Below are 23,807 nucleotides of genomic sequence, written 5' to 3'. Positions count from 1 at the left end.
TTCTCTATGGTATAGTTAATTAATTAAATATACTACCTGTTTGATGAGCTAACAGTAAAACTAATTTTACAAATATCTCATAATGACTTGCCACCTCATAGTCAAATGTGATTCATACTACAAAAGAAAAAAAAATGAAGGAATTCTTTGCTCTCAGAAGGAATTTTCCTGCTATTCAGAGTTCAATTTTTTAAAACACTTGGCCTATAATTCAAAACAGCCTGTGCAAAATACTATATTTATGAAACACCGTAGCAGGACCTAAACACCCTTAAGATTGTCACATACTTTAGAAAAACAAGATCAGAAAATGATTTCCTCTGACAAAAAAATAAATAAATAAGAGCTTCTAATGTATATAGGTTTCTCCTAAAATATGCCTGGAAAAAAAAAAAGTGTACCTAAATGATAGATCTTAATCATATTAGACAAAGTATTTGTAAAACAAAAGACTTCTGTTCACGTAAATCACTATTGTCATGTAAGGTCATCTGTATAAATTCACTGCCTAGATAACTCATAGAATTGTACTGTATTTCAGTCTTCAACTTATAGCCTAGTAACTGGTGCTCCTCATTTTCTGCGATTTCACATTTTGTTAACTGGCTTTTAATAATACATAGTGAAGAGGAAAGATAAAATAAAGAAAAGAGGAAACAGGGAATTGGAATATATTAAGAAGAAAAATTACTAGACAAAAGTAGTTTCCTTAATGAAGACAAACTTCTATATTTAAAGGGTTTAAAAACACCACCACTAAAATCTCTTGGTTGCCTAGAAGCTCAAAGTCAAATTAATTGCTCCATCACAGCATGGCTGCTTTTTTTTTTATCAATTTCAGGATCTTAATTTTCTCTCTTTTTTAACGTGTGTGTGTGTGTGTGTGTCCTAGATTACGAGACATCTTGAATCATTTCTTAGAAACAAACGGGTTCTTTAGGCAATTTTAAGAGGAAATAAGACCAAAGTTATTTTGATTTGAGTTTTACTTTCCACTTAAATACCCCAGAAGAATTGAAAACAATTTCCTTTCAGATGTTAGGAACATGTTAAATATACAAGGAGTTGTGTCATGAGATTCAGAAGTACATTCTGCATCATACTGACTTAAAAAATATGTTTTCTTGAAAAGTAGTAGTTTTCAGAACTTCAATTACCTTATCTGTGGAGTTCTCTTATAACTGGGATGGGCCCGAGCATATCTGGAGGCCAGCAGACCCAAAGATTTCTCCAGCACTTCTGCCAGAACCTCCTGGGCTAACTTAGAGGGCAGAATGGTCCAGAGATCATGATGAAGCGCCCAGTAGAAATAATGCCACATCTGGAGTGAGAAGGAGCATCTTTTCCCCTGGCAAAATCAGCACACATTAAACAATAGAATTACATCTTCCAAAATGTCAGTTCACTTCCTATGAACCTAATTAGTTCAGGCTGAAAGGAAATAGCTGGAGAGTCTGACACACTAGATGACCAGGAAAGATTTTTGACTAGATGTTAAACATCCTTATTGACAAAGGAACATATGTTTTATTTCAATTACAAGAGCAGATATTCTAGTGCAAGTCCAAACTGCAAGCATTTAACTTAGCATATCCTTGATTTACCTACTCCTGATCTATGGTTTAAAATTTACTTTGAAACAGTTAGCTTTGTAGTTGCTAAATAAGTCGTTCTAGGTAGTTTAAGATAATGGACTGATTCTTCTAAAACTAAAATCTGTTTAAATTGTTAATGAAGGTGTATCTTTCTGAGACTATTTGTATCATTGAGTTAATTTTATAAATCAGATTTCACATTATTAGAAATGACAGGAATAAAATAAACACTATAATCTTATCGATATTCATGAAACAAAGTGGGATGTATAACTACTAAAGATTATTACATTAGGCTATTCACCTATGGCATTTTAATAACAGTACTACACTAGCAGTGGATACCAAAGAGTCTAATTTAATAAGATTTTGAAAATCCTAGGTACATAGTCTCACCATTTCTTAGCATTTTTATGGCATTTCATACTTCCAAGGGACCAGATGCTCATTCTTTTCTATCCCTCAACAGATTTCTTCTGTGCACTTAATTTTCCCTGAGTGCAGAGGGAGACCCCACAGTGGTCCAGGCCAAGAGGAACAGGCAGAAAGGAGAAGGTAGCCCCAAGTGACTTGCAAGTATTAATTAGGTAACATGCTCTTGGGGAGGTTTGCTAGTTGTTGACCTCATTTTCTTCAAATCATATCGAAAGATTATTTGAAATAAAGTATAGGATGCAGTCTTCAAACATTATCCTTATTATGTTAATATATAAAAACTTAAACTGGTAAATTTTCCTATTTTAGCTCTAAGTAATTCTCTTTGCCATAAAATTTATGCTTTGCCCACTATTTATATTAAAAAAGTTGTTTAAAAATAGCTGCTGTTCTCTTATACCAAAAATTGAGTATTTCCTAAGCAGATACATCTTTAAGTATTTTCTTAATATAGTCTTCTTTTGGTAGTTACTTTGGTCATTAAAATCTTTTACAGTCACTGTGATGATAATATTTTTATAATTATTATCTTTTGACTTTTAAATGGCTTTTATAAATGAGTAGAATTGGTTTTTTTTCCCCTAAGAAGGTAATTTGGGCACCAAAATGTCAAGTACAAACCAAAGGGGATTTAGACTACTGACTTCTGACTTCCTAACTAGACATACTTCTAAACTGCCTAAGAAAAAGACATACGTATGTAATTAATAGTGAGGCAGCAAAATTAATGGTTTCATATGCTTTCTTTGTGATATGTCCTATGATGAAGAATTCTTTTTAAACTAAGGAGTCAGAGGTAGATTCTCTCAAACTTTTTGTGTTGCATGTAAATGAAAACAAAACTAAGCCCAGCTGATGTAGTGACTAGCATGAACAATTTATACTAACTTTCCCCTTGGCAATGAATGACTGCTTATAATGTGATCAATAGTATTTCTCATAATTTTCAGAATATGTAAAACCAATCTCCTTAATAGCTTCCTTTTAGTAATAAATGAGAAAATAAAGATAACTTTGGGCACACAGATACCTTCTCGTAAAAATGAAGAAGTACTTGTTCATTTTTAATACTTTTCAAAAACTTTATGTTTACTTAAAAAATATTCAAACTGGTCTTTGTTTCAACAATTCTTTTTAAAATGCATACAACTTCAATATGTGCATGGGTTTTCGTTAAACTAAATGTGATTCATTTACTTTTTTCTGACCTGTTTCCCCATTTGTTGTCATTTCAAAAGTATTTTGCTAGTAAACATCTGTTATTTTTGCAGACCCACTATAATGTAAACAGATGTGAGCTTTTATTTAGATTATATATCAGGAAACAAGCAGCTGGGTTTTATTATAGAAGCCACTCAATATTATCTTTGAACAGACAATTCTTTATTCTTTGACTATTGGAAAACACAAGTTTCTGAAATTGAGCAGATGTCAACTCTACTAAAAGCTTAATTTTGAACATGTAACCTGAACAACCATTGTGCCATCTGACCAGCATCTCATCAGAGAGATACCTAACTCTTTGATCTTTGATTTTTACAACCTAACAGTTTAGAGAATGGAAATAACATATCTAGAGCTCACTTGTTATTACAAAACGTGAGTGAATATTGTTCCATATCTTTTACTATCTCTCTACTATGCCCGGCACATGGTGATAAGTTCCCCTGAGATCTCAGTCCTATCCTTTGCCTCCAATCAGACAGCATCATCTTCTTTCAACACCAGCCTGCTAAAAACATGCTAGTTCTTTTTCATGAATCAGTCGGAGTAACAGGGAGAGGAGGAGAAAGGAGTGTAGCCAGCAAGATAAAAACCACGTCAGGTACACCACTTGTCAAAACAGTTTAAATTTTGCTATTTTTAGAAGAATCTTATTTTTGGTAAATAGAAAAGTGGTATCATCTTACTTTTCAGAGAAAAAAATAACAACCACTAACTCTGCAATTAAATTGTAACTACTGACCATGTAAATATATGGAAGCTACAGTACCATGTAATCACAGGGTAACTATCTCGTTATTTCTGTCTTTGAAGTTAAAGTCTTGTCATAAGACCTAAGAGCAGCATGTTACATGGTAATTTGGTTGTTTCTTTTTTTTTTTTTTTTAATACTTGGAAACTTGAATAATGGGTTCTCAATGCATCCACTTATTATTTATACTATATGACTATTCTAGTTTCCAATTTGTATAAAACAAAATACCCCTGTATTGAACATATACTGAGATGATAACTGCTCTTCACTAAATATCATGTGAAATTGTCATTAGTACCCTGACATGCTGAAATAGTTTGAAACATGAGATGGATTCATTTTCAACCTCTCTGTTTACCTCAAGGCAAATAAGGAGGCTGTGGGCTGCCAGGAGAGGAGAAGACCAATACGTTTATTCTTATCTCAGGCTACCAGCTGTACCATACCACTTTTTTTCCCTCATTCTGCTCATTGCTACCACTACTGTTTGAAGTATGTCAGGCCTGGAAAACCCTATATGGATGCTCTTGCAAAAAGAAAAACTATCTGGGAAGGGCCTCTAAAGAAGAGATAAAATGGCCTTAGAAAAAGTAGAAAGTCCTTTAATAGAGCTTCTTATTAGCTGTTCCTCTGTGTGGTAGCAACATTTATGATGATAACTCAGGCATAAATGGAGTCACAAGAACTTTCAGTGCCAGGGAGTTGACAAGAATAACAGTTGAACAAAACTCCACTCTGTTTTTCTTATACCCTATAATGGCTAGAATAATCAGGAAAAACAAAAATCATAAACTTTAATTCAGATAAAAAGTTGAGATGGAAAAACTTATAAAGTTGAACTTGGCTATTGAAATTTTTTAAAAAATTCCTATTACCGTTTGTTAAGATAATATATATGTTTCACCCTTCCCTAAAATCAACTTCAAGGAATTTCAAATATTGTGATCTGTATATAATCTGTGGGGCCTAGGGGAAAAATACTAATAAAAGTTGATGAATAATTTTAATTGATCCTTGGTCTGGTTGCCCTAGGATTCATTAGACTTCAGTTTGGAGAAATTTGAGATTTCAAAATATGGCTAAATGAAAATAGATGATTTATAAATGATCAGATGGGTCTTAAAGTGCACTCATAAGAACAATGAGAAGGGGAAAAAATAAGTATAAAGAATAAAGCTCCTTAATAAAAAGTATTTATCAAACACAGATGGAAATACATAACAAGAAAAAAATGCAAGGATACCCATAACTGGTTGCTTTGGAAAAGATATATTACAGGTTTTTGCTGTTTGTTATCTTTCTGAGTTTTCATTGTATCTCATTATATTACACCTTATATAGCACTGCAACATTGCAGCTCAAATTAAGTTATTTTTACTTTTAAGCAGAAGGAGAGTTCTGATGTCTAATTTATTTCAGGTTTTTAAAAACAGTGTTTTTGCTAAGTACAAATTCAATATTTAAAAAATATTATCTTAACAGCCTTCATGTGTTAGTAATGCCAAACTCATGTTTCTAATTAGCCAGAAAGCAGGTAGGCAGTAAAACATATTTGTGTAAAAAGGAAGGGATAGTAAACTTAACTTCACACCTCATAAAAAGCTTTGTAGTCATCCCAGTGGTGGCTCTCAGCATCCTGTAAAATGCTTGTAGCACAAACTCTGACGCAGTAGTCCGTAACCTGAAACTGTAGAGTGTTGATGAATTCCTGATATCGTTGGACAGGCACCAGGAATATGGGTCTGTTCAGAAGGAATGATCAAAGAGGCAGAGATTTAAGACCTGTGCAGTAGGAGGCAACAATCTCCAGCACTACAAGTGGTTTTGATTATTAGATATCAATCATTCATTTCCTCCTAATGCTGAAGTAAGTCTGCATCCACATTCACTTTCCAAAAAGAAAAAAAAAAAAAGCTGTCTTTGTTTTGCAAGTCCTTTGAAAACGTACATCTGTTGTTCTACAAATATGCACTTCAACTTGAGATAAACTGCACTGTCAATACATCATTCAAAACAAAAAATATTCTTTGTAAGCCTATTATTAGAAATCAGTGTATTATTTAGGCATTAGGTTATCGTTACTACTAGAGAACAACATACACTTGTCAGAACCAACTTTTAGAAAGCTATCACACATCCCACAAAAACACTCTTTTTATTTTAAAAAAATTGTAATTTTGTAGATGTCAGTTATCTCATAAACTGTTTAAAAATATCCTACAAAAATGAAGTGTTTCTGGCACATTTTGTTTATAAATTCAAGTATGAATTGCAACATCTGACTATTTATGAAAATTAAAGAAATATCATTTGTCTTTATCTATTTAGAGTACACTGCTTTCTTTCATAACTATGAGACTGTGAGGGCTGAATAAAGAATATCAAATAAATTCTTGGGGTCCTACTGAACTGATAAGTTCATATGTTTCCTTTACAAGGTGTTGTGCTAAGTTCTGTACAAGTGTAACCAGAAAGACCATGTGATAATACCTGTGATAATTTTATCTCTATGAAAAACATCATATTTTAGACTCCTAATACATGAGAATCAAGATTGGTAGATGTTTTGTCTTTAAGTATTACAAATAGTTTATTACTAAATAGATGTCCTGCAATATGTTTACACTGGTCACTAGAACAGATTAAGATGCATTTATTTTCTACAGCAGCTCCTTACAGCTCATAGGCTTAGAGATAAGAGACAAGTGAAATTTTACAAATAAATACAAACGTGGACAAAGAACAGTGTGGATGGTATAATGTGCCTTACAAAATGGAAGGAGTATATTTAATTATGTCATAACAATGTGCTCTTTTGAGTATGTCTGTATAGAGATGAACTTTCTTACTGTCTATGTACCTAGTTTAATACATTTCACCTTTTTGACATTTCCTAGTCAAGAAAAATGAAAATAATAATTCTCCTTGTCAATTTTCTCACTCCTGTGATATCTAAAGTTTACATGTTTCTTTAAGCATAGTCATTAACTTAATTTGACACTCACTTCTTAGTAGTTTCTTTCATCAAATTATCATAGTGCATGAAATGCTGGAAGATGTACACTGCTGTGGAGAGGAGTATGTGCAGGTTTTTCAGGGGTGCTTTGGAAGGAACCTCCTTGCCTCGCTCTTGCAGTCTTGCCAGGACAGCTGTTGCCACTTTGCAACAGGCCTCCACCAAGTTTGCTCTAATTTCCTGAAAAGAATCATCTCTGCATGCCAGAGCCAGTGGAAGCATGGTGTCAAGTTTTTCCATGATGTCAGAACAAAACTAGGGAGAAATAAATGTGGCGCTGAGTTATTTGTATTCTGACAGCACCATGTAATTTATGTACAGTGGAGCCAAATTCCTAAGTAATGAATTTGGCATCAAACATAAGTATAATGACACAGCTTTATAATAATCAATTTCTCAGTTGTAGAAAGTTAATGTTTCATGTCAAATAAGGAAATACCAAAATGATGCCTCTCTATATATAAAACCTTCAAACATCATGCTTACCAGACATTATAAAAAACTCAAGAACTAGCTTTACATGACAATACCTTTATTTGGAGTTAATAAAAGTTAGAAAATATGTACCCTTAATATTAATGTTTACAATATTTTTGAACTTACCCTAATTTTCTTTCTCTAAATTTCTACAGATGATCTTATTAAACATCACATATAAATATCAGTTTAATTTAAATAATCTAGAAGAAACAGAAGCTATCTCATGTTGCATCTTCTTACAGCTAAAGAGTCAACTTTCAGAAGTGATATCTGGCTTTTCAATATATATTATGTATATACTCTAATGGAAGAGGGAGCTATGGTGGGTAGGAAGGCAAAGCTTACCTCCACATCAAATCAGACAATAGAACTCCCTAGGGAAAGTTCTGGAACCTCAAGGTTCAGTAGCAGAATGAGACCACAATCAGGGATTCTTGAAAATATCCACAACATAGGCTGCTGAACTCATTGTGGACCTAATAACACCAAGTAACTGTATTTATCTACTTCCTATTTTCTCAGAATGTTCAATGACTTTCAAAGCACAGGCAAAGAAGTCAGTCTGATGCTAATGGTATAAGGTGTAAAGAAAGAGTTTAAAATTTCCCAAACCAAGAATAGACAGACAATATCTCCTTTAACCTCCTAAATTTCTCCTGGAGTTCTTCAAGGATATAACCAAAACAGGAAGTTTTCCCAGTTTCCCCTGGTGTCACAGAGGCTCCTTTTAGGTTGCCTCAGACCAAGGGAGCAAAAAAGCTATCAAGAGGTATAAGTGGTTTAGGTAGCAGTGTCCCCTAGACAGCAGAGAAGACAACTGGTATTGGGTCAAGTATCAAGAGCTTGACAAGAAATGCCACCATTTGATCTAAAGTTTCCTGTTGCAATGCCTTGTATTAAAAAAGAAAGAAAGAAAAGAAATCCCATTATACCTGTCAGCAGTTTAAAAGGAATTCATTTGATACTTGCCTTTGCAATTTTCTTTGGTTGTTCCTCCTCAGGAAACATGTGGCTATCTTGCCAAACTTGCTGGGCATTTACAAGGTTCATAGCATAGCTCACAGCTGAAGACTTTTCATTCTGTTCCTGTTGGAGAATTTTTGTGGAAAAATCTTCAACTGTAATTTTTATACAATGTGCTATGGGAAGAGACACTACTTTAAATGCATTCCTCCAGCCAAAATCTAGTAAAGTGACCTGAAATATAAATTGATTTAAAGTCATATTAATCTTAATTTTAGAAACAAATATTTCTATTGTTATAGATATAAAATAATTTTATTCAACATATTGAATATAGGTATTCTTTGATATACTGCACAAGCCATTCTTACAATCTGAAAAATATTACCTAGTGAATATAGCAATATACAGAAAACATGTACATTCTTTACACATAGTAATATACTCTTATTTCATTTTAATTCATCAGTGGATTTAATCAAAATCTTTTTTCAAAATTTAATCTCTTAAATATAGTTCAATAAAACCATCTTTACGAGAACTGAAAACTACGCTTACAATTTATCACACAAAACCACCTTTAAATTCAATATATTTAATAAAGTTTAATTAGATTTTTACAGTCTTTTTATAGTTTATTGTTAACAAGTATTGCAACATAAAACAGTATTTAATATTCAATCTTTGATTTCTTTTTTAATCTCTGAAATCCAGACAAGCCAAAAAAATAGTAAAAAGAAATAAATTTTTCAGAGAAAAACTACTACTGCACCTTTCTAAATTTTCACAGGCTTAAAATTTTATTTAGTCTCTTTAATTTTATTTAGTGGTAGGCACTGCTATATTTGTTTCAGGAAATGAAGAACTAAAATGATCTGCATTGCTCTGTGTGGGAGAGGAGCAGAGGGGTTGCGGGGACTGTATTGTCTTTTTTCTTTTGGTCTGTGTCTCATATGGCAATATATTTATGAATGTATATTTCCCCCAAGTACCCTAACATTCTCTAAAGTACTAACAGCATTATGACTAGCAGGCTGAACTTGCACTTAGAATTAACTCTCCTTATTTTAATGTAACCTTGTTTATGGCAACATGTTATCTACTCCAACTTTAGAAGACCCTGGGCTGTATATCCCTGACTGAACTACTTATCTTTCTTGATCTCAGGTTCCTTGTTAGAAACATAAAAGAGGGAATTTGATTATACCTATGGTCTCTTTCAGTTTGAAATTACTGAAATTATGATTATTAGCTTAATTTTCTTGTATGTATGCCCCATTCAGCATTAATTCAATGATTTTATATATACAGTACAAAATAATAAAGGTGATTCATTTTCTAGAGCTAAAATTCTATAATTCCTTGTCTATAATCAGAAAAATGGGGTCTTATTCTCACTATACTGATTATGTAATGGAACTTGTCAGTCTAAAGTTTATTTGGATCTTTAACATCATAGGCCTGAAATATGTAACTCTACTCTTATATTTGCATAAAATTAATTAATAGATAATCTACTAAGTGTGTAGAATTTCCTTTCTTATAAGTAAAACTTCAGAAGTAGAATGGTGTATCCCTCTGCCATGACAGTAATTCCTTGGGATACATTTAAGATAAAAATGTAAAAAGGAACCCATCTCCATTAAAATGAAAAGAAACAATTAAAGCTGTAATTTTTGTTTCCCCATTAGGGCATATCTATTCACTGAAATCATTCATTAATTCATTTAAGGAAATATGTTCTGCTAAAAATGGCCATTAATTGTTGCTACTATAGTGACATTTTCCCCCATTTTTTGGATGCAGTGGTGATTATCTTTTCCCATGATTATTTGTATGTGACTATACTATGTCAGTTCATTTAAATTTTCTCATCAAAATTTAGGGGGGAAAAAAGCACATTAATAGTCACTATTAAAAAGAAAACTGAAACCTTCTAAAAGTCTATTTATTTTCACGGAAGATCATTTGCTATCTCTACTCTTCTCACATGATATTTGGCATCACCCCAATTCCAGTTAGAACAAAAACATTTAACAATTGATCCAAGGGGGATGAGAATTATGTGGCATCCTTTTCTGTGCACAAATTAGGTATCTGCTGAATCCCTAGCTTTTACTAATATTAATTTCTTAGTACTAATTTTGATTTCTGGTTAAGGCATAATGTATAACTTTGAATTGTCATTATTTCCCTTGCCTTCTAGGTTGACATTGTTTAAAAAAAATCCATTCTTTTGCTTTCTGAAATATTTACCTTGTATATAAATCAGGATTCATTGAGAAAACAGAAAACACTCAAGGTATTTCAAAAGAAAGAATTTAATGTAGGGTACTGGTTATCTAGATGATGTAAGATTTGAGTAGCCAAATGTGGGCTGTGAAGCACAACAGATATTAATAGAGGAGGAAGCCACAATCAACACTAGGACTGGAGGAACAAAGAAAGAGGATGGTGCTATAATAAACTAGATCCTGGACTGCCAGCGGAAGCTAAACCCAAGGCAGAACTGCTTTGTGTAACCTGAATCATGTACAGGGAGGGCTGCTTGGTAGGAGTAGGGTCAAGGGAGGAGCTAAAGGAGTCAATGCCACTGCCAGAGGTCCTGGGAGAGAGGAAGGGAAAGTGAGGGGGTGAGGCACACTGGTTTTCTGCTAATACCACACTCCAATCTTCTATTGATGCCTTTAATTGGCCAGATGTTCCCTTTGCTTTCCTAATTTCTGAAAGCAAAGGAATCTGGCAGATGTAATTCTCTACAAAAACAAGAGCAGAAGAATGGTAATGGATATTGAGAATAAACAAGCATAGGTTGTGTGCACAAACATAAGTGACCAGATCGAATTGTTATTTCCTTTCCTTTTTAAATCTGCATTTTCTCAACTTTCAACAATTATTTACAGCTCATATTCTCGAAATGCAGACCTTGAGTCAGGATGGGAACAAAGATCTCTTGACTTCCATCCCCCTACTTCACCCATGGAACAGATTGTGCAAAAGAACAGTAGCCCTACTCAAAAACTGTCAAAAACTTACAAGTCAACTTTCAATCAGAAATTCCTTTGTAGTGGTAAAGAGTAAAATTCAAAAGATGTTTAGATTCATAATGGAATCACAGACATAGGATGATAATATTATGTATGACTAAAAAGTTTCTTACCTCTTTTCCTGGTAGCAATTGCTCTGAAGGAATACTGGTTTTATTTACTTTAGGTTTTTCTATTACAATTTCTCTATTGGATCTCTCCACAATTCCTAAGCAATAGGAAAGAAAACAGACAAAAAAGCAAACATTTGAAAAGAACACCAGAAGTGATGGCATTTGTGAGTAGGAAGGCTGAGGCCAGAGGATCTGAAGTTTGAGGTCAGTTTCAGGTAAGTAGTAAGACCCTGTCTCAAAAAAAAAAAAAAAAAGGAGGAGGGGGTGGCAGGGATATAGCTCAATGGTAAAGCACTCCTGGGTTCAATCCCTGGTACCAAAAAACAAGATAAAACAAAACAACAAAAATACTAGATGTAATTAAGAGAGTCAAATTAAAATTACGTGAAAAAACTTTATCCATCATACATACATACATACATATTAAGCAAACATACATATCAATATACAAGGAATATAGTCAACAAGATACTACCATGTTAGTAAGGACAGGATCAAGATAATATAGAGTCCTTTTCATATACAAGTTGAAGAAATGTATATGCTAGTTATATTTATATTTGATACATATGCATATATAGTCTGCAAAAAAAAAAGATGCTTTTGTCACTAGTTCACCTTCATGTTGACAACATAGGATAAATTAAGACTTGAAAATAAACATAATTCCCTGTTCATTTAAAAAGTCAAATTCTAAAAAAAATTAAAATAAAAAGTTAAATTCTAAGGTACAACATTTAAAAACTGGGAGGTATACCAGGCATGGTGGCCCACACCTGTAATCCCAGTTACTCAAGAGGCTAAGGGAGGAGAATGGTAAATTAGAGGCCAACTAATCAGCAAATCTTTCCAAATAAAAAAAAATTAAATTAAATCAAAAAGGGTTGGGGATGTAACTCAGTGTAAATTGTTTCTAGGTTCAATTCTCAGTACTGAAACAAAAGAAAAAAAAAAAGGTGGTGTGCCATGGCATGCTAAATTAAAACAAAGAAAAAAATACATGAACATGAACTTATCAGAAAAAACATACCCTAATAACTATATTAATGATTAATTTGAAAAGCACAAACACTGGAGAAGACAAGAAATAATCCTTAAATGGATATATATCCTCAACTTTTATTTTTTGTAACTAAGGAAATATTTTCCATGGGGGAAAAAAGACCTACAAAAATGTAATGAATAAACACTCCAAAAAGAAATCTTCCCATTTTTTTCCATTAAGGTTACATTAATGATAATTTGAATCAATATGAGTAATTTAATTTTTGTTGCTTAGACTGAGTACATAATGATAAATTATATAATATGATATAATTTTTCTTTTTTCTAATTTACCAGAAAGTTTAAGAATCAATTTCTTCATATTCCCTGGGCAAAGCAAATTTCAAAATTTAGTTTATTTTGTTAGTAGGGATTATGACCAATAAAGTCATCTAGTAGATGAGTGTTTTTCCCCAAATGTGGTTTCAATGAACTTATTTGTGAATGATATCTAAGGAATACAATTCACAGCTGCAGATGTAGCTCAATGATTGAGCCTTTGTCTAGATGTGAGAGAACTGAGGTTCAATTCCCCACACTGAAAAAAAAAAACAATGAAGAAAAGAAAAAAGAAAAAAAGGAAGGACGGGAAGGAAGGGAAGGAGAGGTAAAAAGGAAAGGGATCCAGTTAACAGAAATAAAACCATTTTGTTCTGATGTTAAAGTTAGTTTCAGTATTCATCCACACCAGGTGCACTGAAGGTAAATATTCTATTTGGTAGGCAACAACAGCACAGCTATGGTTCGGATGTTCCCCAAGGACCATCTGTTAAGGCTTGGACCCTAACCTGTGGTACCATTGTGAGGTGATGACATCATTAAGAGGGGGCCTAGTGGAAGGAAGTTAGGTGAGTTGGAGTGTACCCTTGAAGGGGCTTTTAGGATCCCAGCCTTCTCCTCTCTGTTTGCTTCCCAGGTGCTATGAAGTGAGCAGCCTTCTCCACCACGCACTCCCCATGGTGATGTACTGTGCTCCACTGGCCCAAAGGCAACAGGGTCATGTAACCATGGACTGAAACCTCTGTGAGCCAAAATAAACCTGTCGTCCTTATAACTTGATTACTCAGGTATTTCATTTTAGTGATACAAAGCCAACTAACACAATAACCCTTTTGGGGAATTTCATGAGAGCTTATCTATTCTGAGGAAAAGTTTTCCCCAATTCTAATATTTCTTAATTGTTTTTGGATTTGTAAACACTTCTGAGAATTTACTTAAAGTTACAGAACACTCCATACAAAGATACACTGTGATGGCAGGTATATGTGCATACATGTGTCATGAGTGCACACACACACTTTTGGGACTCTCAGGTCCTCCTATAAAGCTTACTCATGAATGCCGTTCCATTTCCCAAGACACATCGTAGCATAGAGAAGGTTTTAACTCAGTGTTATACCATTTAACCTAAAATGCTTTGTCTTCCTTTTCTTTTTATTGGTTCTTTCTAATTATACATGACAGTAGAATCCATTTTGACATAATTATACAAGCATGGAATATACTGTGTTCTAATTTAGACTCCAGTACCTTTCCTAAAATGCTTTTTCTTATGGTTATTGTTTGATAATTTCAAGAAGATGGTGTTATAAATAAGATCAGTTCTAACATTGAACCAAAATCCACATTACTCACAGATTTTTAAATAAAGAAAAATAAAAACATAAGCCTATTAAAATAAAATATGGAATATTTTTTAAAAAGAGTCATACAGAGAAGGCTTAGGACACAAACAGCAAAAGCCATAAAATAATTCTGCACTACAAAATATCATTATAAGTAAAAATAGGTTTAACAAACTGATTTAGTAATTGTCCTCAAAATATTCGTTTAGAAGTCAACTTTATTTTTTAGATAAATTTCAGATTTATAGAAAACTTGAGCAGAATATACAAGAAGTTTTCATGTGCTCAGTTTCTCTTATTGTTAACATCTGGCAATGATGTAGTACATTTGTTACAACTAAGCCAAGAAACCAATACTGAAATATTATTACTAACTAAACTTCACAGTTTACATTAGGATTTACTCTTTGTGTTGTGCAATTCTATGGGTCTTGCCAAACACAGTGTCAGGTAGCCACCATTACTGTATCACATGGAATAATTTCACTGCTCTAAGAATACCCTCTGCATTACCTCTGTATCTCTCCTCTCCTCTCTTCTACCCCTGACACCCATTTTTCCCTCTACAAACTACCTTCTACCCCTTTGACTTTCTACCCCGTCTCTACAGTTTTGCTTTTTGCATGTCATATAGTTGGAATCGAATAGCATAGAGCCTTTTCAGATTGGATTTTTTTACTTAACAATACATGTTTAAGTTTCATACATGTCTTCTCATGACTTGACATCTTATTTCTTTTTATTGATTAATAATATTCCATTGTATTGACATACCACAGTTGTTTTTTTTTTTTTAAATCTATTTACCTATTGAAGAATTTCTTGGTTGCTTCCAAGTTTGGGCAATTATGAATAAAACTGCTACAAACATTTGTATGCAGGTTTTTGTGTGGACGTTAAGTTTTCATATCATTTGGATAAATACCTAGGAGTGCAATTGCTAGATCATATGGTAATGCTATGTTTAGCTTTGTAAGATACTGCCAAATTGTCTTACAAAGAGGCAGTACGATATTGCATTTCTAACAGCAATGAGTGAGAGTTCTTGTCACTCCACATCCTTGTCAGAATTTGGTGATGTTAGCATTTTGGATAATAGTCATTCTAATAGGTGTAGAGGTGTGTCATGTTTTTATTTACATTTCCCTAATGACATGTGATACTGAGTATCTTTTCCGACTTCTATTTACCATCTATATATCTTCTGTTGAGTTGTCTATTAAGATATTTTATGCATTTTTAAAATGTGTTATATGTTTTCTTGGTGGATTTTAAGAGTTCTTTGCATATTTTGAAAACAAGTTCTTTTTCATATGTTTTACAATTTTTTTAGTTTGTTGCCTATCTTTTCATCCTCTTTATGACCAAAACTTTTTGCTTGACATTTCCACTTTAGAAGTTTATCCTTCAGATACTTCTGTACATGTAAGACATAGTTCAAGGAAATTTATTTGTCATTATTTGTGGTAGTCAATAAAGAAAAAACTCTAAATATTCATTAATGAACAGCTCATTAAATTATGAAACATAGACCAGTGGAAAACTATACAGCTGTTAGAAAGAATTAGTTGTCTCTAGGTTTTCTGAATTGCTAAAAGCACATTTGCACAGTATGGTAAAATTTTGTCATTAAAACCTGGAGATATTAAGTAGTTGCCTCTGAAAAGGCAAACTAGGCAAGCAAAGTGGAAAAGACATAAACTCCACCATTTACCCTTTTGTCCTGTTCAAAAGTTTTACAATATGCATTTAGTTCTATGTAACAACCATTTTTAAATAAGAAAAAATAATAAAGATCATGTTGTTATTGACATGAAGGGAAAACGCTTAGATTCCTAATGTCACTTTACTTTTCTAGAGATAGCTCATGAAACTAGTTTATTTAAAAGGTACTTGTCAAGACTATACTTTCAGGAATCCTTTGTATAGTTAGTTACTAAAAGGTACTTATCCAGTGAAATGACACTAGTTTCAAGTATACACTTTGCAGTTCTCTTTTTCGAAATAACTATCTGCCATTGTGTAGCTATGGTTTAAGTTTTAGGAAAAAGTTAATTATCTTGTATTTATCATTTCACTCCCAAATACATTATGTTTATTCACTAAATGTAATGTGCTCAGATGTTTATATAAACCATCTGCCTATTTTCAAGATGAGTAAGAAAAAAAGATAAGCTTTCCAAGATTTCTCTTCTCGGTGCACAATTTTAGAGTGAGAGAAAAAAATGAATAATCAAGTAATTATGATAACTTTTAAAATATATTCCCCCAAAAACATTAAAAATATTTTTAAAGCTTAATCTTTTACAGAAAAGCAAAAGGGATTATTTTTAGGCAAGACTAATAACACTGAAATCCTCAGAATAAGATCTCTCATTATTTTAATAAATTGTGGCATTTTTGTATTTCTTTGGAATTCAAAATGGTCAATTTTAAATTTTGGCAGTATAAAACTTTATGAGCTCTGTGAACACATGGGGAATTATAGTATATATTTTAAAATATATTTAAAATTCTATACACTTGTTATTGTCTAGAGAGGATAGTCCATTTTTGGACTCATCAGTTATTTGCATGCGATCAACATGGTTTCTTTAAGAGCATGCCTAGATTATGAACCTCAGAAGAGAGCAGAGGGTCACAAGAGTGCCAGCTGCTCAACAGCTTCCCCTACAGAGTTCTCTGTGGTTCATTTTACACTGCTGGTTAGTTTCCACACTGCCTCTTTCTTTCATAGAGAGTGCAGGTTGGCAGTACTTCCCTGTGACATCCACTTTCACACCCAAATTGGTCTTCTTAGGTTCCCATTGTGTGCACTACAAAGCAACTTGCCTTGTTGGCAGCTCTAAGTGGGAACTACAAGTCTTTCTTTTCTTCACTGTTCTTTTCTGGCTCACAAGCAACCTCCCACCAAAAGCTGAATCTGTAGAAGAGACTACATCCAAGAGATAATACCATGAAAAAGTATGAAGAGAAGCCCAGGTGGCCACCTTGCAAATTTCCAATGTGGAAGCCTTCGACCTCTCTGCCCAAGAAACAGCTAAAGTCCTAGAGTAATGAGCTTTACAAACCCTAGGAGCCTCTTTACCTTAACTACATACGCCTCCCTAATACAATCCCTTAACCATCTAGCTAAGGAACTCTTAGAAGCCATTTGACCCCTCTTAAGACCCCCTAAGAGTACAAACAATCTTTCAGAAGATCTGAAATCTTTGATTCTTCTGAGACAAACCCTAAGTGTTCTTCTTACATCCAATTGAAGCAGCCATTGCGCTTTGTCATTGCTGGGGCTAAAGAAAAACGAGGACCAAGAAACCTCCTGGTTTAGATAAATCTCAGATGCCACCTTTGGAAAAATTGAGGAACTGCCCAAAGAACAACTTTATTCTGAAGGAACATTAGAAATGCCCCATAAATCAAACCCCAAGCCAGTCCATAAAATACCATCACTTAAACGAAATGCAATAAGGCACATTAACAGTCAAATAATGTCCTTTTGTTCTCTAAAATGATGAAATTAGCCATCAAATCATGACCAAATAAAAGCAAATACATATAATGACTAAATTTCTTTCTCTGAAAGTATTTCTTTTGTATCTACAAAAACTCTTGTTCACATTCTAATTACTAGAAGAGCTGCCATTGTGGCTATGCCTACAATATTATAGTAAATATCAAACTAGAAAGTAAAATATTTGGTTAATCATCTTGTATTTTCTCTATGTGATGCTAAATATACCTGTTAAGTATGTTTGTAAAACATCTGAAAAATGAAGAAAAAATCTTTATTTCATCAAATTTTTTAAGTTACATAGCCATGGTAGGAAACTTTTTCCAAGTTAACAAAATATGCTCCAGTCAAAACAAATATACAAAAAAACCAAATGACTTGTTCTCTTTTTTTCTCACTCTCTCTGTCAAAAGATTTTTAAGCAAATCATTAACCATCAGTAATGTTCTTCCTGATTTAAGAAACCAATGCCTTTGATAAGAACTGATTAACTTGAATACACTGGATAAAATATTTGAGATATTTCTTGACAATTTCCCTTAAGATCATTCTTCTCAGAGAAGCATTTCCATAAAGTTGTGTCAGATTAAATCAATCTTGGCTTTATTACAAAAACTACAAATTTAAACATTGAAGAAAATACATCTCATAAGAGGGTGTTCTAGTCCTGTCATTTCTTTTTAAGTATTTTTTATTTATTCTTATTAGTTATACATGATAGTATAATATATTTTGATATATTATACATATATGGAGTATAACTTCTCATTCTTCTGGTTGTACATGATGTAGAATTACATTGGTTGTGTAATCATATATGCACATAGGATAGTAATGTCTGATTCATTCTACTATCTTTCCTATTCCCACTCCCCCCTCCCTTCCTTCATTCCCCTTTGTCTAATCCAAGGTGCTCCTATTTTTCCCCCATCATTTCTTATACCTGCCATCCAAAATTCCTTCTACATGCTGTTTTTGATAATCCACAAGTGTGTTTGTATAGTACACTATTATTAATGTGATATTGAAGTTGCTGTTGTCTGCCATACTGCTTTTATCATGACAAAATTTGGGGTAAGACAGTATATTATGGCGTAATTATATATTTGCTTCGTAGCAAATATATAATTTTTTTCAAAAATATTAACTATTGCTTTCGGATATTCAGAATTTGCAAGTCTACACATTGCTTGATTGTAATCTAATGTAGTTAAACAAGCTCTTTCTTTTTCTTCTTTTTCTCTGAAATCAACATTTTAAATTTTTGCTTCAGTTCTCAACCATGTCATTTTATAGCTTTATAATACTTCTCACATACAACTTCGATTGTGAATTATGCTACCCTTAAGAATAATAAAGTTCTCAGAAATGACACAAATTTTCAAGGTACTGATCTAGGACAAAATCAAGATGACTCACAATTGGTAGGCACCTATATGTTTTGGAGTTCATTCTATTTTTTAATGTATACTTCATAAAAGATCAACTAGAAAGGTGGATAAGAAGTGCCTGATCTTAGCCAGGCATGATGCAATGAGTACCAACACCAAATGTCAACTTTTCAAGGCAATAATGTATCAATTAAACCTACCTTTTTCATTCTTTCTTTAACTGAAATTCATATTTTTGTCTTCAGTTTTATTTTTTGTCAATTTCACAAATCTATAATCTACCTCAGTTTTCTTAAAATTAGCTCCATATTTGGAAAAGTGGTTAGTACAATTTGAATATGGTTTGAGTCTATTCTGCAAGGGTTCATGTGTTGGAAAATTAGTCCTCAGTGTGGTAGTATAAAGGTTGTAGAATCTATAAGAGATGCAGACTAGTGGGAGGTCATTGAAGCATGGCTCCTGGAAGGGATCAAGGTAGTTATCTTGGCACTCTTGAGTTTTTGTGAGAAGGTTGTTATAAAAAGAGCAAGACTGGATCATCTTGTCTTTTTGGTTTTCTGTCCGGCAATATGATCTCTTTCTTTTGCTTGAGCTCTTGCCAATGTGATGCTATCTGCTATGAGGTGGTACAATTAGGAGAGCTCTTACCAGAGCCAACACCATATCTTTAGGACTTTTGGTCTTAGAAAACTGGATACTAAATAAACCTCTTTTGTTTATAAATTATCCAGCATCAGGTATTTCATTACAGTTAGAAAAAGGACTCGGGGCTGGAGTTGTAGATCAGTGGCAGAGCGCTTGCCTAGCGTGTATGAGGCACTGGGTTTGGTTCTCAGCACCACATATAAATTAAATGAATAAAATACAGGTCCATCAACATCTAAAAAAATCATTAAAAAAAGAAAAAAGAAAAAGGACTAATAGTGATTTGATTATTTGTATTGTAAGAGTGCTACCTACACTTAACCTGAAACACAGAAAGCCAGGAACAACTTAATATAAAACAAATTCGACCCTATAATTTTTCTAATGTCTTTACCTAAGGCAAAGTAAATAAATAAATACATTTAACTTGCTCAATATGCTTATAACCTTTAAGTTTTTTTAATTAAGAAACTGGGCTTTGGGGTTGAAATTTTCAGATTTTTTGTTAATCCCTTGCTTCCTTCATTCTGTTTTACAGATGGAATCATTGTCCCTAGATTGATATGTTCCATTCTGATAAAAATGAAATCTATAAATATAGATATGACAACAGAGAATGTACCTTCACTATCATGTCTTTGAATTCTATAATGTTAGAAACACTATTTCAACAAACATTCTTCGAAGGGATTTTGCTAAGACTAACTAAACCTGAAACCACATGGTATTTGTAATTACTATTTTCAACAACTCAAATATATTGCTAGCTTATATGCTAGACATTTCTTTAAGTACTTTATTCACTAAGTCATTTAATCCTCACAACCCTATATAATACTTTGGAATCTCAAGCATCTAATTCTAAAAGAAAACAAACAGAAAATAAAGGTAATTCTCCATGATTATTTTGAAAATGAGAAAACTGAGGTCAAAGGAGACTAAATGTTTTACTCAAGATCATCTGGCTACTAGTGCATCTGGCCCTAGTAGTATGCTTATTCTTTCCATAGACCAGGTGTGTGTTTTGAGGGAGGGAATCAATCTGATTTTAACTGTAGACAGTTATCCAGACACAACTTGGTTAATCTGAACTAAGGAGTTTGCCATCTACTAAAGATAAAAATGCAATCCTTGGTGTGCACTATACTGAAGTTGAACTCAAGAATTTTACCACGTATTTTTTCCAAATAGTGGTACAGATTCAAAGTGGTAGGAAGCAAAAACAGAGAAATCATAGAGTTAAAGATTTAAATAAAAGAGCATATTACCTGAAGCATTCCTGGACATCTTAAACAATAAAAACATTTCTTCAAACAGCTCCTGAACATCATTTTCTAGCTTCAAAAAAGATTTTATAAGGTATGATAAGAATTTGAGTTCATCTAAGGAAAGGGAAAGGTTTCTTCCTGTCCGTGGGCATTCAGGAGTAACTGTGGAAAGAGAAGATCAATACTGTTGAACATTTTGTTTGTTAGCTCAGTAAATATTAGAACAATCTATATGGTTCCATAAACCATCCAAACTAACAAGACACTCCATAATTAAAACAAATTTGTTCATTAAGAAACACATATAAAATCTCCTAGGAAAGTCCTTTCTTCTGGGAAGTTGGAGATAAATATTCTGTTTGATGCAAATACGGCAATTAGGTTCATTCTTAAGAGTTATAAACAAGGATGTGATTTGTTGTTATGAAATTACATCTTATACAATGTTATGTTTTAAAATCTAGAATAACTTGAATATAGTCATGAGGAAATATCAGACAAACTCAAATTGAGGAATATTCTACAAGATAGATGATATGTTCTCTTTAAGTGTGGGGTCAGGAAACAAAAAATCTATGAAATGTTCTAGTCTAAATAAGCCTCAAAAGATCTGACAACGAAAGTCAACACATGATCAACATCTTAGTTTTGTTATAAAGGACATTATTGGGGTTATTTGGTGAAATCAGAGTAAATCTATAATACAATGCTATTATTGCATGACTTAATTTTCTGATTTAACCAACTGTATATACTGTGGTTATGAAAGAGAATACTCTTATTTTTATGGTGGAAGTATATAATAAATGTTTGTAACTCCCATTTCAGAAAAAAAGGTTTTGAGAAGAGAAAAAACAAGTGTAGAATTATAATGAATGGCAAAATATTAATATTTGAGAAATACAAATATGAAATAAATTTTGGAATTCTTATTATTCTGGCAGCTTCTTTTGAAAGTCTGAAATTAAAAATGTTTTAAAAGACCAGATAAAGGATGTATAACTGCAAGATTTTATACGTTATATCTATATCATTAAAAAGAAGCAAATTAATTCAGCAATAGGATATAGACTATGTAGTTCATGAAATCATGTTTAAAAATAACTCCTGTCTAAATAACTGTGATATCTCTTGCTTGCATAAGAACAATATAACTCAAGATAAACAAAGATTGATTTTTATTCTTATAATTATGTTACTAGTCAAGTCTCACTACCATTTTATTATTATAGAAAACACCTTATACTCTTAGTGTTTGGAAATAGTTCACTTATTACACACCTTTAAGTTTCATTTGTTGTTTTCATTTTAGGTTGACATCACCATGTGACACTTTTGATTATGTTCTCAAGGATTTAAAGAATCCTTTATTAATGCCACTTCTGTTTTAAAAAATATTTTTAGTTGTATTTACTTTATATAAAAATTCCTTTATAAATTTATTTATATGCCACGCTGAGAATTGAACCCAGTGCCTCACACATGCTAGGCAAGTGCTTTGTCACTGAGCTACAACTCCAGCCCCTTAATGTCACTTCTTAAAACATACATTTAAGGATTATCTTGAGGAGAAATTATAAAACGGAAAATCTGTAAACTCCTATAAAGCAAGCATAAAGTGCTTTTGGAGAGAAAATATTAAAGAATGTTCCTCAGAAATTATGCAGGATTTAATCTGGTGATTCCAAATCAAAAAAGATTGCTTTCCTTACATGGATTTAGAAGGAAGTTTCCAGAAATGTAATTATTTTATATAGATAATTCATTTCATTTCAGTCAATCTTTACAATGTTGGCACCAACTTATATCCATATAATGGCCTTTCACTGAGGACAAAAAATATCATGATATCTTTGCCAGTACATGAGAAAGATATCTACCAACTTCGACTGTGGAATTTAGTCGTGTTCTTATAGAATTAAAAAAAAAAAATTTAAAAAAATCTACAAATACCTACAAAAACTGCATTCATTTCTACACTGACCTCAGTCCCACATACATGACCTCAGTCCCATGTTCACTGATCTCAGTTCCTATATACATTAAAACTAATCTCTAAATAGCCTTACTTATACCTAACATTGTTCTTTAAGAATTCCAGGTTCAGAAGATATGTGAGGAGCATACATAACTAAGATTTTGCCAGAAATATCATGCCTCAAGAAAGAAAAAGAAAAAAGAATACATGAATCATGTTCTAGTTAGTCATTGTTTGATTCCCATTTGGCTAATTTTATTTCTTTTTAAATCTTTGCTCATGGAGGTAACAGGCTAGTTTAAGTAGTTTAACTTTTTAAATCTTAAAAAGTTCCTTTTGAATTTAACATATTTTTGAAACAAATTTTCAGAGATGTTAAAAATCTTTCCTAATTTTTTTTAAATCAGGAAAGGCATTCAATAGTTCGAATTAAAATGAAACATATTTAGGAAGGTTTTATTTTGCTCAATTCTAAATTGGAAGTAATATAAGTATTTATAAGAATAAGCAAAGAAACATCTCAAGAAAAATCTTTAACAGTCAAAACACCGTAACAGTCAAAACACTAAACACTATAACACTGTAACACAATAACCTGAGTGGCACTTGTTTAAATTATGTAGGAATTGAGGGTTCTACATGAAGAGATGTTATATTCATGCCCTGGAGTTAGAAGGACCTTATATTTCAGACAAATCACAATATTGAAAGGCAAATC

The 23,807-nt window shown here is 32.6% G+C and overlaps 1 protein-coding gene across 4 annotated transcripts in view; it reads right to left on the bottom strand.

Annotated features, from left to right (window-relative positions):
* KIAA0825 overlaps positions 1–23,807 on the bottom strand; it is a 399,846-nt gene that overhangs the window by 270,713 nt on the left and 105,326 nt on the right. For all 4 annotated transcript variants that reach the window (XM_079146011.1, XM_079146010.1, XM_079146013.1 and 1 more), the window contains 6 exons: positions 21,112–21,273; positions 11,628–11,722; positions 8,474–8,701; positions 7,014–7,279; positions 5,600–5,750; positions 1,158–1,348 (listed from right to left, as the gene is read on the bottom strand). In XM_079146011.1, the coding sequence (XP_079002137.1) occupies positions 1,158–1,348; positions 5,600–5,750; positions 7,014–7,279; positions 8,474–8,701; positions 11,628–11,722; positions 21,112–21,273 (1,093 nt within the window). The remainder of the gene's footprint in view (positions 1–1,157; positions 1,349–5,599; positions 5,751–7,013; positions 7,280–8,473; positions 8,702–11,627; positions 11,723–21,111; positions 21,274–23,807) is intronic.

This window comes from Sciurus vulgaris (assembly GCF_902686455.1).
Source record: "Sciurus vulgaris genome assembly, chromosome: 6".
Taxonomy (NCBI): domain Eukaryota; kingdom Metazoa; phylum Chordata; class Mammalia; order Rodentia; family Sciuridae; genus Sciurus; species Sciurus vulgaris.
Note: the sequence above shows the minus strand (reverse complement) of the source record. Positions and strands in the feature narration are given on the sequence as shown.